Source organism: Scophthalmus maximus, chromosome 15 (genome assembly GCF_022379125.1).
Source record: "Scophthalmus maximus strain ysfricsl-2021 chromosome 15, ASM2237912v1, whole genome shotgun sequence".
Classification (NCBI taxonomy): Eukaryota; Metazoa; Chordata; class Actinopteri; order Pleuronectiformes; family Scophthalmidae; genus Scophthalmus; species Scophthalmus maximus.
The window spans coordinates 21,183,550-21,195,663 of NC_061529.1; the positions used below are offsets into that span (position 1 = coordinate 21,183,550).

The following is a 12,114-nucleotide window of genomic DNA, read 5'->3' on the forward strand; positions in this document are numbered from 1 at the left end:
GGTGTGATTTTGGTCTTTTTCTATGAGTGTTGAAGTCCACAGATCTCTGAAAGATGAGGTAGGTGTTAATTCTGATGCACTTTTTTTGATACACATTAAGAAATTCCAATAGGTCGGTGGTTTTGTCAACATTGACATTAACATTGATGAGCCCTTCAATCTCATCAGTGGAAATGTTTTCAAAAAACTCTTACATTCAGCTGTGGATATAGTTCATGAACAGCTTTGAGGTTTCTAAGTGGATTTCATGTAAGTCAGGTTGGATTGGTATTGTCCTTCCTATCTACTATTCCTTGACCACAGTGGAAAATGCCACAATGTCAAGGAAAGGAGGATTCATAGGACTTCTGAAGATGGAGTGCAAAAAATGCAACAGTAACTAATACATGATGACTTGCGTCCCTTATGGGAAAAGTCCAGTGTAACCTATGCTAAAGGAGATAGGAAAGAAAGCATTGAAGCTCCTTTCCTAAACATTTAGAGAATCTAAACGGATCTTATTATGGCTGCCGTTAAGAAACTTCTTAAGCAAATTTGAGACCAAAAATCCTATCTTTTGCAGAGATGTGCCTGTGTTTGATTCTGCTTTACAACATAACCACCATGAAACCATCAGATTTCAAATAAAACAAAATGGTTTTATTTCTCGGATTCGATGATGTCTCACTGTCTCTGTGCAGGAGTGAAACTTATATTTAGAGGAATCTTCAAGCTCAACAGAAATATAAATTTTGTTAATGTCAACTGATATGAAGAAAAAAAAGGATTGTAATTAATATTTATCTGTATGAAACAGCCTTTGCATAAAATGTAGTTGTTATGCACTTATTTATGAATATTACCACAAATATTCTAATAGATGATTACTATATAACAGATATGTTATATGAAGTTAAATATACAGTTAAACAGATGTAAATGTTGATGCATGTTGTCACAAACACTACATGGGAAATTAACATGAATGTTCAGGCTTTATGACAAATCACACCACCTAACGATGGTTCATCATGTGATCATTGAACTACACATCAGTTCCTAAGGAGTGAGAGCATCAGAGGACCGTTGTCTCCAGGTCAGAGTCAGTGGCTCTTAAAAGAGCCGGTGTTGTGGTCAGTGGAGCAGCAGCAGGTTACGCCCTCTCCCCTCGGATGCGGCGGGCCAGCTGGATGTCCTTGGGCATGATGGTGACCCTCTTGGCGTGGATGGCGCACAGGTTGGTGTCCTCGAACAGGCCGACCAGGTAAGCCTCGCTGGCCTCCTGCAGAGCCATGACCGCGGAGCTCTGGAAGCGCAGGTCGGTCTTGAAGTCCTGAGCGATCTCTCGCACCAGCCGCTGGAAGGGCAGCTTGCGGATCAGCAGCTCCGTGGACTTCTGGTAGCGACGGATCTCTCTCAGAGCCACGGTACCGGGCCTGTAGCGGTGAGGCTTCTTCACGCCGCCGGTGGCCGGCGCGCTCTTGCGGGCAGCCTTGGTGGCCAGCTGCTTCCTGGGAGCTTTGCCTCCAGTGGATTTCCGAGCGGTCTGCTTGGTCCTCGCCATGTTGCTGCTTGATTCTCTGAACAGGAGGAAAGTGGAGCGCAGGGCCGCGACACTCTGCTCTTTATCTGCGGGGCCGCTGTGACGTGGTGACGCTGCGCTGCTGGGAGCCTCCTCTCTGGTTGGTCCCGCTCGATCCGCGGACATAAAGCGGGGGGTTTGCGCTCTTTGCGCCACATTGTCTGAGACCAGGAACAATGAGCGGACGAGGAAAGACCGGCGGAAAGGCCCGAGCGAAGGCGAAGACCCGCTCCTCCCGTGCCGGGCTCCAGTTCCCAGTCGGCCGTGTTCACAGGCTGCTGCGCAAAGGCAACTACGCGCAGCGTGTGGGCGCCGGCGCCCCCGTCTACCTGGCGGCTGTGCTGGAGTACCTGACCGCTGAGATCCTGGAGCTGGCTGGAAACGCCGCCCGCGACAACAAGAAGACCCGCATCATCCCCCGCCACCTGCAGCTGGCCGTGCGCAACGACGAGGAGCTCAACAAACTGCTGGGCGGAGTGACCATCGCTCAGGGCGGCGTGCTGCCCAACATCCAGGCTGTTCTGCTGCCCAAGAAGACCGAGAAGGCCGCCAAGTCCAAGTAAAGCTGCTGGACCCCTCCAACACAAAGGCTCTTTTAAGAGCCACACACTCCTCTGACGAGCAGCAAAGCTCCTCGTGTTTCATCGTCATCCTGTATCTTCAATAACAATAAAAATAATGTTAACATTCACATCAGGACCACGTGTTATTCACATGGTCGCTTTTTAAAGTTAGGTTCCGTTTCATCAAGCATCACGTATTTCTCTGCATCAAAGTCCCATTGATGATGTTCAACAAAGGTCAAGAGGAAACATGAAGGAAATCAACTTCAAGTCACTGATGATTCTTAAATGAATAACTTCCTGTGGCTGCATCCTGGTGTAACCCCATAATGGTGAAAAGGCTACACGTCATATATTGTATACATTTCTTTATTTATAATAACATGATACAGATGTGTTGCATACCCCTGTCCCCGGTGAGACTTCCCTACTATGACAGTTAGATTGGGATCATACAGAATGTATTGTGAATAATCATAGGATTATGGTTAAGACATGAGAAACGTGTTGATTATTGATCCCACATGAAGTGACGTTCAGCCTTTTCACGTGAAACGTTGTAGAACGTGTCTTTGTAATAACGTGGCTCTGCTCCGTCATCCACACAATATTCATGTTTTCATAAAACCTCAACTACACTACATTACTCGTTTTAGTGCAGTGTATATACTGTACACGTTGTAATGGAAACTAAACTGTTCACCTGTATTTATTTTTATTTTAAATGTGCGTGTTGTGGAATCTTTGAACTGAAACCTTCATAATTTATTTCATCAGATAACTACCGGTTTTATGCTTTCTACCAGAAGAGGCTTCTGTGTTCTACTGAGAACTATTCTAGAACCATCATGTTAAAAACGGAAGAAAAACATGGACATCTTCAGTCAATATTCTTACACTTGTATGTGATTGTTTTGTAACTATTAAGTGACTTATTATGTAAGAAACCTCTTCACTGAAACTGGTTTCTCTTCAGTTATTAATAATTGTATTTATAATAATGTGTGGTGACAGCTCACTTGTTCCTCACTGCGCTTCAGACGACGAACGGTGTCGTGAGTAGTTCAGGGGCAGTCGGAAAGTCCGCGTGCAACGTTTTAAAACCAATTGAAACAGAGCAGAGCAATATTTATAAATGGAAACAAAACATGCAGTCATCGGTAAAATGAGTTATACATCCATACAACCAAACCGTCACAAGATTCTGAAAAAACAGCTCGTGTAGAAGGATGTGACTGCGTCATCTCTCCCTCCTGAGGCGAACGAGTAATTAACACGTAACTGGAACTATTAACGTGCTACATTATCCAAGATGTTACTAGGTTCACAACTGAGTGACTTGATCACATGTGAACATCTGTAAGTACAGATGTGACCTCACATCAATGTCACGTTTGAGATCTATCAATAGTAATCTATCTACACTGAGGAGTGTGAACAGTTTGCTCTTTCAGATGAAGTGTGTGGCTCTTAAAAGAGCCGTTGTGTTGGATGACTGCAGCAGCAGCAGAGCGGTTTACTTGGAGCTGGTGTACTTGGTCACAGCCTTGGTGCCCTCGGACACAGCGTGCTTGGCCAGTTCACCAGGCAGCAGCAGACGCACGGCGGTCTGAATCTCCCTGGACGTGATGGTGGAGCGCTTGTTGTAGTGAGCCAGACGAGACGCCTCAGCAGCGATGCGCTCAAAGATGTCGCTCACAAAGGAGTTCATGATGCCCATGGCCTTGGAGGAGATGCCGGTGTCGGGATGAACCTGCTTCATCACCTTGTACACGTAGATGGCGTAGCTCTCCTTCCTGGTCTTTCTCCTCTTCTTGCCTCCCTTGCCGGCGGCGGTCTTGGTCACAGCTTTCTTGGAGCCCTTCTTGGGCGCAGTCTTCGCAGGCTCAGGCATCTTGATGATCCAAGTCTCCACAGCAGTGAATGAAACTATACAGGAGGCTGCCACTCTACTTATTCAGGCTCCATGCAAACACGACTGTGTGGTTCCTCTGCTGTGATTGGTCTAATTGCTCACTGGGCTGGAGGAGGGGCTCTTGTTTCCATGGTAACGTGCCTTTGTTAAAGATGGCCCCAGTCTGCGTGTTGGAAATTGACATTTTCATGTATCATATTAGTCGATGTGATGGAGCCTCAGGATCAAAATGACATTGTGATAAATAGGAGTTTGATCAGAGCGGAGAGCGACAGGCCGCATGGGTCATTCTGTGTCAAATCAAATAAGGTTTAGTTCAGATCTCATCAACATCATGAATGAGTCCAAAAACCAGGTCTGGAAAATGATTTCCTCTTTTTGAGTCTTAACATTATTTCATTTGTATAACATGAAAAACAACTTCTCCAAAGTCTTGTTAGAAAATGAGAGTTTAGAGTTAACATGAGGTAAAAAGACGCACAATGTGAATCAGTGCATTATCACTGGCAACTGGTTTATTGTCTAAGTGGACTCATTCTATATTTATTTTATTATTTTCATTTTTTTAATATAGCTTCTATTTCATATTATTACTATTTTTTGTTTGGATCATGTATTACATTTATTGATCTGTGCCTCTTTTACTGATAATGTTGTTATAGGGGGTGGGTTATATACGTTTGTTTATTCAAATGATTGAAAAGCCAATAAACGTATGAAGGGGAAACAAATGATCTTCTTTCTGATATCGTCTGTAAAGCTATTACAGAGCCTTTAACTGAAAACAAAATGATTTTATAAAATAAACAAAATAAAATAAATACTAAATAAATTACATTGGTAATGAAACGTTATTTTCATTTTTATTAGTCTGAAATTAGCATTAAAAACAAAAAAGGGGCATTATAAGTAAGGTAAAATTTCGTGTTGGGATTGGGGTTAAAAAAAAGGTGATTGTGATGTAGATCTCTACCAAGTTACAAAACTAGAAGGTTAATAATAAATAATAAGACACTTTTCTTATCCAAATCATTTTTATTAACTGTCTTTTCTTGCCACAGACTAAACATTAAATAAAGTTACGGGAAAGAATCTCATGTACAGAAACAGAAAAAGATGGAGGCCTTGACCATAGATTCGGGTTGAGAAATAATAGATACATTTCTGTAAAAATAAGTATTAAAAGAAAAGCAACGTGATGTGATATTGAACTGAACCTGCAAGAAGCTGAATGTGGTACAATTAACAGATATACACTGTTTTTAAACTTAAATACTGACTGGATGGGGTTGTCAATACTATTTCCCTGAAACTCTAACATCTTGTGAAGTGGTATCTTCCCCTATAAACATCTACATGTAGATATGTGGTTAACAAATCTGTACTAAAAAATATATGCAGTGAGAGTTAAGTATCATGTGTCTAGTATCTGTTCGTAAATTTAATTGGTCAAATGCGCCCCATTGATGTATTATGACACATAAAATCATATTGGTGCTGGGTGTGTGGTTTTTAAATATAAAACATGTGAACAACCAGTCGTCAACCGTGGGTGTGTGTGTAAAGAGGAGTTTGATTTTCTCTTTTACTGATTAAAAGATGAGAATCATATTGTTTGTTTACGCTTCATGTAAACTTTCCATTGAAAAATGACAAGACATCTGGTTGTGTTGTGTGAAATGCACAGCGACTCTAAACCCAACAAAGTATAGGGGGGAAAAAAGTTGTCCAAGTAAAGAGCTCAAATGTCAGCAGTGATATAACTAAAGATAGATTTCTAATTGGGAAGATAACGATTTACCAGACAAGTAGCTATGATCACACGTTATTATTTCATCACATGGAAAAAGAGCAAACTTCCTATAGGAGTCATTATATGACCTCAGCCACCTTCCATCATATGATTTTAACAGAGTCTTGATAAGTGACCTGAAACCAGCTAAATAATGAACATGTCTATTAGCAATGTGTTATAATCAGTGGTGGTGTGCGTGTGCGTGTGTGTGTCCATCAGAGGATGAGAGCTCTCAGGGACTGAGTGTTTGGCTCTTAAAAGAGCCGTTGTGTTGTTGGTGGTGGTGCGTTCAGGTGCTGGTGGTTTATCCTCCGAAGCCGTACAGAGTGCGGCCCTGCCTCTTCAGAGCATACACCACGTCCATGGCGGTCACGGTCTTCCTCTTGGCGTGCTCGGTGTAGGTGACGGCGTCACGGATCACGTTCTCCAGGAAAACCTTCAACACACCGCGGGTCTCCTCGTAGATCAGACCGGAGATGCGCTTCACTCCGCCACGGCGAGCCAGGCGGCGGATGGCGGGCTTGGTGATGCCCTGGATGTTATCACGGAGAACTTTACGGTGACGCTTGGCGCCTCCTTTACCGAGTCCTTTTCCTCCCTTGCCGCGTCCGCTCATCTTCTCTGGTCGGTTGAGAGTTAGTCGATGATGTTACAGTCAGTCACAGCTATTCAAAGTCTGTGTGAGGACGTGATAGAAGACAGAGGCGGACATATTCTTCCTCTGTGGTTCTTCACTGATGCGTAATGGTGCGTCAGCGCCTCCACAGGAGCAGGAACCAGGAGCACTTAAACACATGGACATCAGAAATAATCGTTTCCATTATGGCTGGTTCAGCACATATTTAAGGATTTCCAGTTCCAGATTGGCTGCAGAGATGGAACTGTTATTTCTATCAGTAAACGAGGGAGATAATTTTAAAAGGAAGTCTTTCCACAGTATCGACGTCTAAATATTAGTATCCCAAACAGGCCTACTTGACAGTAAAGCTCTAGATGATTACTGTTTCTGATCTGAAGGTATTTGATGCAGCCCAGCTAGTCAGCAACTTGGACTGGGTCTGTGCAAGACTCTAAAAGCTTTCGTGTGTCTACTGTGGGCACTGCATTCCTCCTATCTTCAAATTAAAATGTTTATTATTGACAGCGAGTTCAATTTTCCCCTGCTCGGTGATAGGGGATTCCCCTACCAGCCCTATTTGCTGACCCCTTACCAATGGTGGACAGTAACTTTACAAAATAAGAGCTGTAGTGTGACCATGGGATATACATCTTTGTTTGGGGTGATTTTGGTGACTCTGCACTGTACAGTAGTGAAGTACTCAAAAAAAAATTAAAAATAAAATTCACCAAAGTGATCTAAAAGCATTTTTGTCTGAAAAAAGGGCTGTAGTGTGACCATGGGAGGTACATGTATGTGTGAGTTGATTTTGGTGACTTTGCACTGTACAGTAGTGAAGTTATTAAAACATTTAAAATTGAAATTCACCAAAATTGTCCAAAAGCATGTTGTTCCGAAATATGAGCTGTAGTGTGACCAAGGGAGGTTTCTCTTTGTGTGAAGTGATTTTGGTAACACTACAGTTAAGAGTAGTGAACCTATTGATTTTTTGGGGGAGGGGAGGGTGTTGAGAGACAGCGTGACTGAGAGACGGAAGTGGAGTGGAGAGAGCGAGAGAGAGAACGTTGGCGCGAAGGTTGGATTTTGTGGTTAGTGGCATAATCTGATTTCTGACTGGATCAGAATGGAAAATATGAATGAAGGGTCGGAGGACGAAGATGTGGAATCGGAATGGGAAAAGAGTGCAAATAGAAAAGGGGGAGGAGGGAGAAAGGATAACAAAAAAGACCATTAGAAGAGGAGGAGGAAGGGAGATACGCCAGGAAAAAGAATACGATGGAGGAATTTAAAATAATTCTTAAATTTAAAGCAGATAATGAGATAATGTCAGTTGTTGATAAAATGAAAAAATGCTGAGCAGAGAAATAATGTAATGAACGGATGCGGAATTTTGTGTGTAAAAAAGAATAATTGGTGAGAAGAGAGGAACAAGGGGAGTTGTATCAGGAATCCCCATTGAAGAGAATCTAGACGAAAAGAAAAAGAAAGTGATGAGAGGAGGAACAGTGACAGAAATTAGACGCATGCAGGCTTTCAGGAACAGAGAGAAAACCAACAGTGAATGGATGTTGATACACTTTAAAGAAGAGGTGCGTCCAGGAAAAGTGATGATATGATACATGTGTTGCAATGTAAGAGAGTATGTTCCCCCTCTGCTAAGATGCTATAAAAATCAGCGCTATGGACATACTGCTAATGTATGTAAGGGGAAACAGAGATGCGGAAGATGTGGAGGAGACATGCATATGGAGAATGTGGGAGGAATGATACAGTTAAATGCTGTAACTGTGGAGGCAACCACACAGCAGCTTTGGTGGATGCATAGTCAGGAAACAGGCAGCACAAGTTCAGCAAGTAAAAACATAACGGAAAGTAACATATGCTGAAGCTGTAAAGATATGTAACAGTGAAAGAAGAGAAGAAGGGAGCATACAGAACATGTGTTAGACAAGCTTGGGTTCAGATCAGAGACATCTAGGTCATATACAGGAAAATAAGGAAAACACAGTAATACCAATGGACAGACTGCTGCTATTTTTAGCATACGTCATCAACTGTTCAGAGCAGGCAAAAACCAAAACAGAGAAAATTAAAATCATAGTAAAGGCAGCAGCGAAATTCCTAGATATGAAAGAATTATCATGGGAAAAGTAATATGCTGACCTTAGCCAAGGAGAAGGGAACTCAGAGGCAGCTTCTCAAAATACACCCTAACGTCAATTCTTCAGTGGAATGCCAGGAGTCTAATAGATAATGGACAGGAGTTTAAAGGACACATTGACAATTAGGAAAAAAAAACAGATATCATATGCATTCAGGTGACATGGCTCAAACCAACATTGGAATTTATTATTAAAGGATAAAATACAATACGCAAAGATAGAAATACTGGAAATGGTGGAGGGTGTGCAATATTTGTAAAAGAAGGTATAAACTATAGAAGGTTAGATACAATACAAGAATTAGAAATAATAGTTATTGAAATATGGAACAAGAAAGAAAGTATGAAAATAATTAACTTTTACAATTCATGCAAGAAGTTAGAGAAAGGAAAACTAGAATCAGTATTGGAACAGTGGAGAGGTAAAATTATCTGGTGTGGGGATTTCAATGTGTATAGCACAGTATGGGGTGAAAAAGACAATTTAAATGGAGAAATTTTAGAAGATATAATAGATGGAAAGGAATTGGTGTGTTTAAATGATGGGTCAAGCACAAGGGTTAATTATGGGATGGGTACAGAATCAGCAATAGATATCATGTTGGTATCACAGTCTCTGGTAGGGGAAAGTAGTTGGGAAGTACTTAAGAGAAGCACTATAGTGAGTGATCACTATCCAATATTCATAGGTACTGGAGTAGAAGGGGAGATGAAGAGGGATGAGAGAGAAGGAAGATGGAAATTTGAAGAAGCAAATTGGAACACGTTTAGAGTAAGGGAAAATGAAGGATATTAGTATAAACCAGACAGTTCATGATCTTAATGAACAAAATAAGCAGTATTATCCTAGTTTCAGCAAAAGAATCAATACCAACAAGAAGTGGTAGTAAAAGAAATAAGATAGTTCAATGGTGGACACAATAATGCACTAATGCAATTAAAGATCGAAATAAGGCATTTAAAATCTTGGAAAAAAAACCCATCATTTTCTGAATTTAATTGAATACAAAAGAAAGCAGGCAATAGTTAGGAAAACAATAAAGAGAGTTAAAAAGAGTTTTTGGAGGAAATACTGCGACTCCTTAGGAAGAACAACTCCATTAGATCGAGTTTGTGGGATGATTAAGAGGATGTCTGGCAGGAGGAAAGAATATGTTTATCCCATAATGAAAGACGGAGAAAAGATAATAATAAAAGATAAGGATAAAGCAGAGTTATTAGTGAAGACATTAGTTAAGGTACATAGTACTGAAAATTTAAATAATGAGGACAAGAGACAGAGGGAGAGAACATTAAGAAAAAATATAGAAGAAAGGCAGGATGATAAGGAAGATGAAGGAACTATAAATATAATGTTTACAATAAGAAAACTAAATAATGCTATAAGGAAATCTGGGAAAACAACCCCAGGGAATGATCAAATAAGTTATTGTATGTTAAATAACTTAAGTGAGTGGAGTAAAAAAATATTATTGAAGTTGTATAATAAGATATGGGAAGAGGGAAGTTTGCCAAAACAATGGAAAGAATCAGTTATTGTCCCCATTGGTAAACCAGGTAAGGATCCGAGTTTACCAGAAAGTTATAGACCGATTGCATTGACTTCACATGTAGGAAAGGTTATGGAATAAATGATAAATGAAAGATTAAAGTATTATTTAGAGACTAAGGATTTAATAAAAGATTACCATAGTGGATTTAGAAAGGGAAGAAGTACAGTAGATCCATCATTATGTTTAGAAAATGAAATTAGAAAAGCTCAAGTTAACAAAGAAAGTATAATATCAATATTTTTGATGTTGAAAAGGCGTATGACATGTTATGGAAACAAGGATTGATGATCAAATTATATTAAATGGGAATAAAGGGAAGAATGTATAAATGGATTAAAAACTTTTTAACAGATAGGTTAGTGACAGTTAAAATAGGGAAAGAGTTTAGTAGCAAATACGTAGTGGAAAATGGAACTCCCCAGGGGAGTATAAGTAGACGAATTCTGTTTTCAATTATGATAAATGAAGTGTTCAGCAGGGTTGATAGGTCTATAGATGTTGCATTATTTGCAGATGATGGAGTTATGTGGAAAAGGGGAAGGAATATAGAGTATATGGTTAGGAAAATGCAAGAGGAGATAGGGAAAGTAGAGGATTGGGCCCTGGAACGGGGTTTTAGGTTTTCAGTGGCAAAAACAGAAGTGGTTTATTTCACAAAAAGAAGAATTCAGGAACAGATTAAAATTAAACTTTATGGCGAAGACTTACAGAGAGTTGAGTGTTTTAAATATCTAGGGATATGGTTTGACAAGAATCTCACTTGGTTAACTCACATAAAGAAAATTGTTGAAAAATTTAAATGAATACTGAATATTGTAAGATGTCTGAGAGGTAGAGAATGGGGGGCAATTAGGATTTCTTTTAAAACTGTATATATTGGACTAACCAGGGCAGTGATAGATTTTGGCTGCATAGTTTACCAGTCTGCATCAAAAACATTATTACAAAAGTTAGATCAAATTCAATATCAGGCCTTCAGACTCTGCTGGGGAGCTATTAAAACAACCCGAGTATCAGCCTGGCAAGTGGAAATGAATGAACTGCCATTAGAAATCAGGAGGAATCGGATTGCGTTAAACTATTGGGCAAACTTAAAGGGCCAAAGGAGAGTCACCATACACAGAAGGTGTTACAAATATGTCAAGAGAAGGAGAGACGACGGATCAAGAGCTTTGGGTGGACGATAGGAGACGCAGTTAAGGAAATAGGGATAGGGGAATTAATGTTGAGCCCCACTGTACGGTTCTCCAATGTTCCACCTTGGTTACTAGAGGATTTAGTGGTTGACATGCACCTGTTAAAATGGAAGAAAGAAAAAGGTATAGATAAACACTGAATTTATTATAATATTCTGAATTTATTCAAATATTTACTGATGCTTCAAAAACAGACAATAATAAAGTGGGAATTGCATTCATTATCCCAGAGTTGAATGTCATGTCAAATAAAAGAGTTAATAATAAACTTTCAGTATTTACAGGGGAAATGTTGGCTATTCTTTTAGCCCTAGAATGGATAGAAAATTTTAAACCAAACAAAGTGGTAATAGGATCAGATTCAAGCAGTTCATTAACCAGTTTCATAAACATGCAGTCAGAAGCTAGACAGGACATAATGCTGGAGATAGCCCAAACTGTGTACAGAATAAACAAGGCCGAGTAACTGTAAAGTTCATCTGGATTCCAGCTCATATAGGTGTCGATGGAAATGAATTGGCAGATAAATATGCAAAAAGTGCAACAAAAAAAGGAGAAGTAAATATGGTAGTAAATTATAGTAAGGTTGAGGTTAAAAGCACAGTGAAAGCAAAAATGAAAAAGAAGTGGCAGGAGAAATGGAAAAGGGAAACTAAAGGAAGATGGTTCTACAGTATCCAAAAGGAGGTCGGAGTAATAAGAGAAATAAGTAGGAAAAAAAACGAAGAGGACATAATTTCCAGAATTAGAT

The 12,114-nt window shown here is 40.1% G+C and overlaps 3 protein-coding genes across 3 annotated transcripts; 1 reads left to right on the top strand and 2 right to left on the bottom strand.

The window, feature by feature from the left end:
• Positions 1-955: 955 nt before the first annotated feature.
• Positions 956-6,571, bottom strand: LOC118286539 (histone H3-like). Its single transcript, XM_047337833.1, has 2 exons — positions 6,158-6,571; positions 956-1,595 (listed from the first exon to the last, which is right to left on the bottom strand). The coding sequence occupies exons 1-2, from the start codon at positions 6,448-6,450 to the stop codon at positions 1,133-1,135; spliced, it is 756 nt and encodes a 251-aa protein (XP_047193789.1). The 5' UTR covers positions 6,451-6,571; the 3' UTR covers positions 956-1,132.
• LOC118285928 (histone H2A) lies at positions 1,596-2,192 on the top strand. The gene has a single exon (XM_035609916.2). It carries the CDS (start codon positions 1,738-1,740, stop codon positions 2,122-2,124), a length of 387 nt encoding a protein of 128 aa, XP_035465809.1. The 5' UTR covers positions 1,596-1,737; the 3' UTR covers positions 2,125-2,192.
• LOC118285930 (histone H2B 1/2-like) lies at positions 2,478-4,035 on the bottom strand. The gene has a single exon (XM_035609918.2). The coding sequence runs from the start codon at positions 4,016-4,018 to the stop codon at positions 3,641-3,643; it is 378 nt and encodes a 125-aa protein (XP_035465811.1). The 5' UTR covers positions 4,019-4,035; the 3' UTR covers positions 2,478-3,640.
• Positions 6,572-12,114: the final 5,543 nt, after the last annotated feature.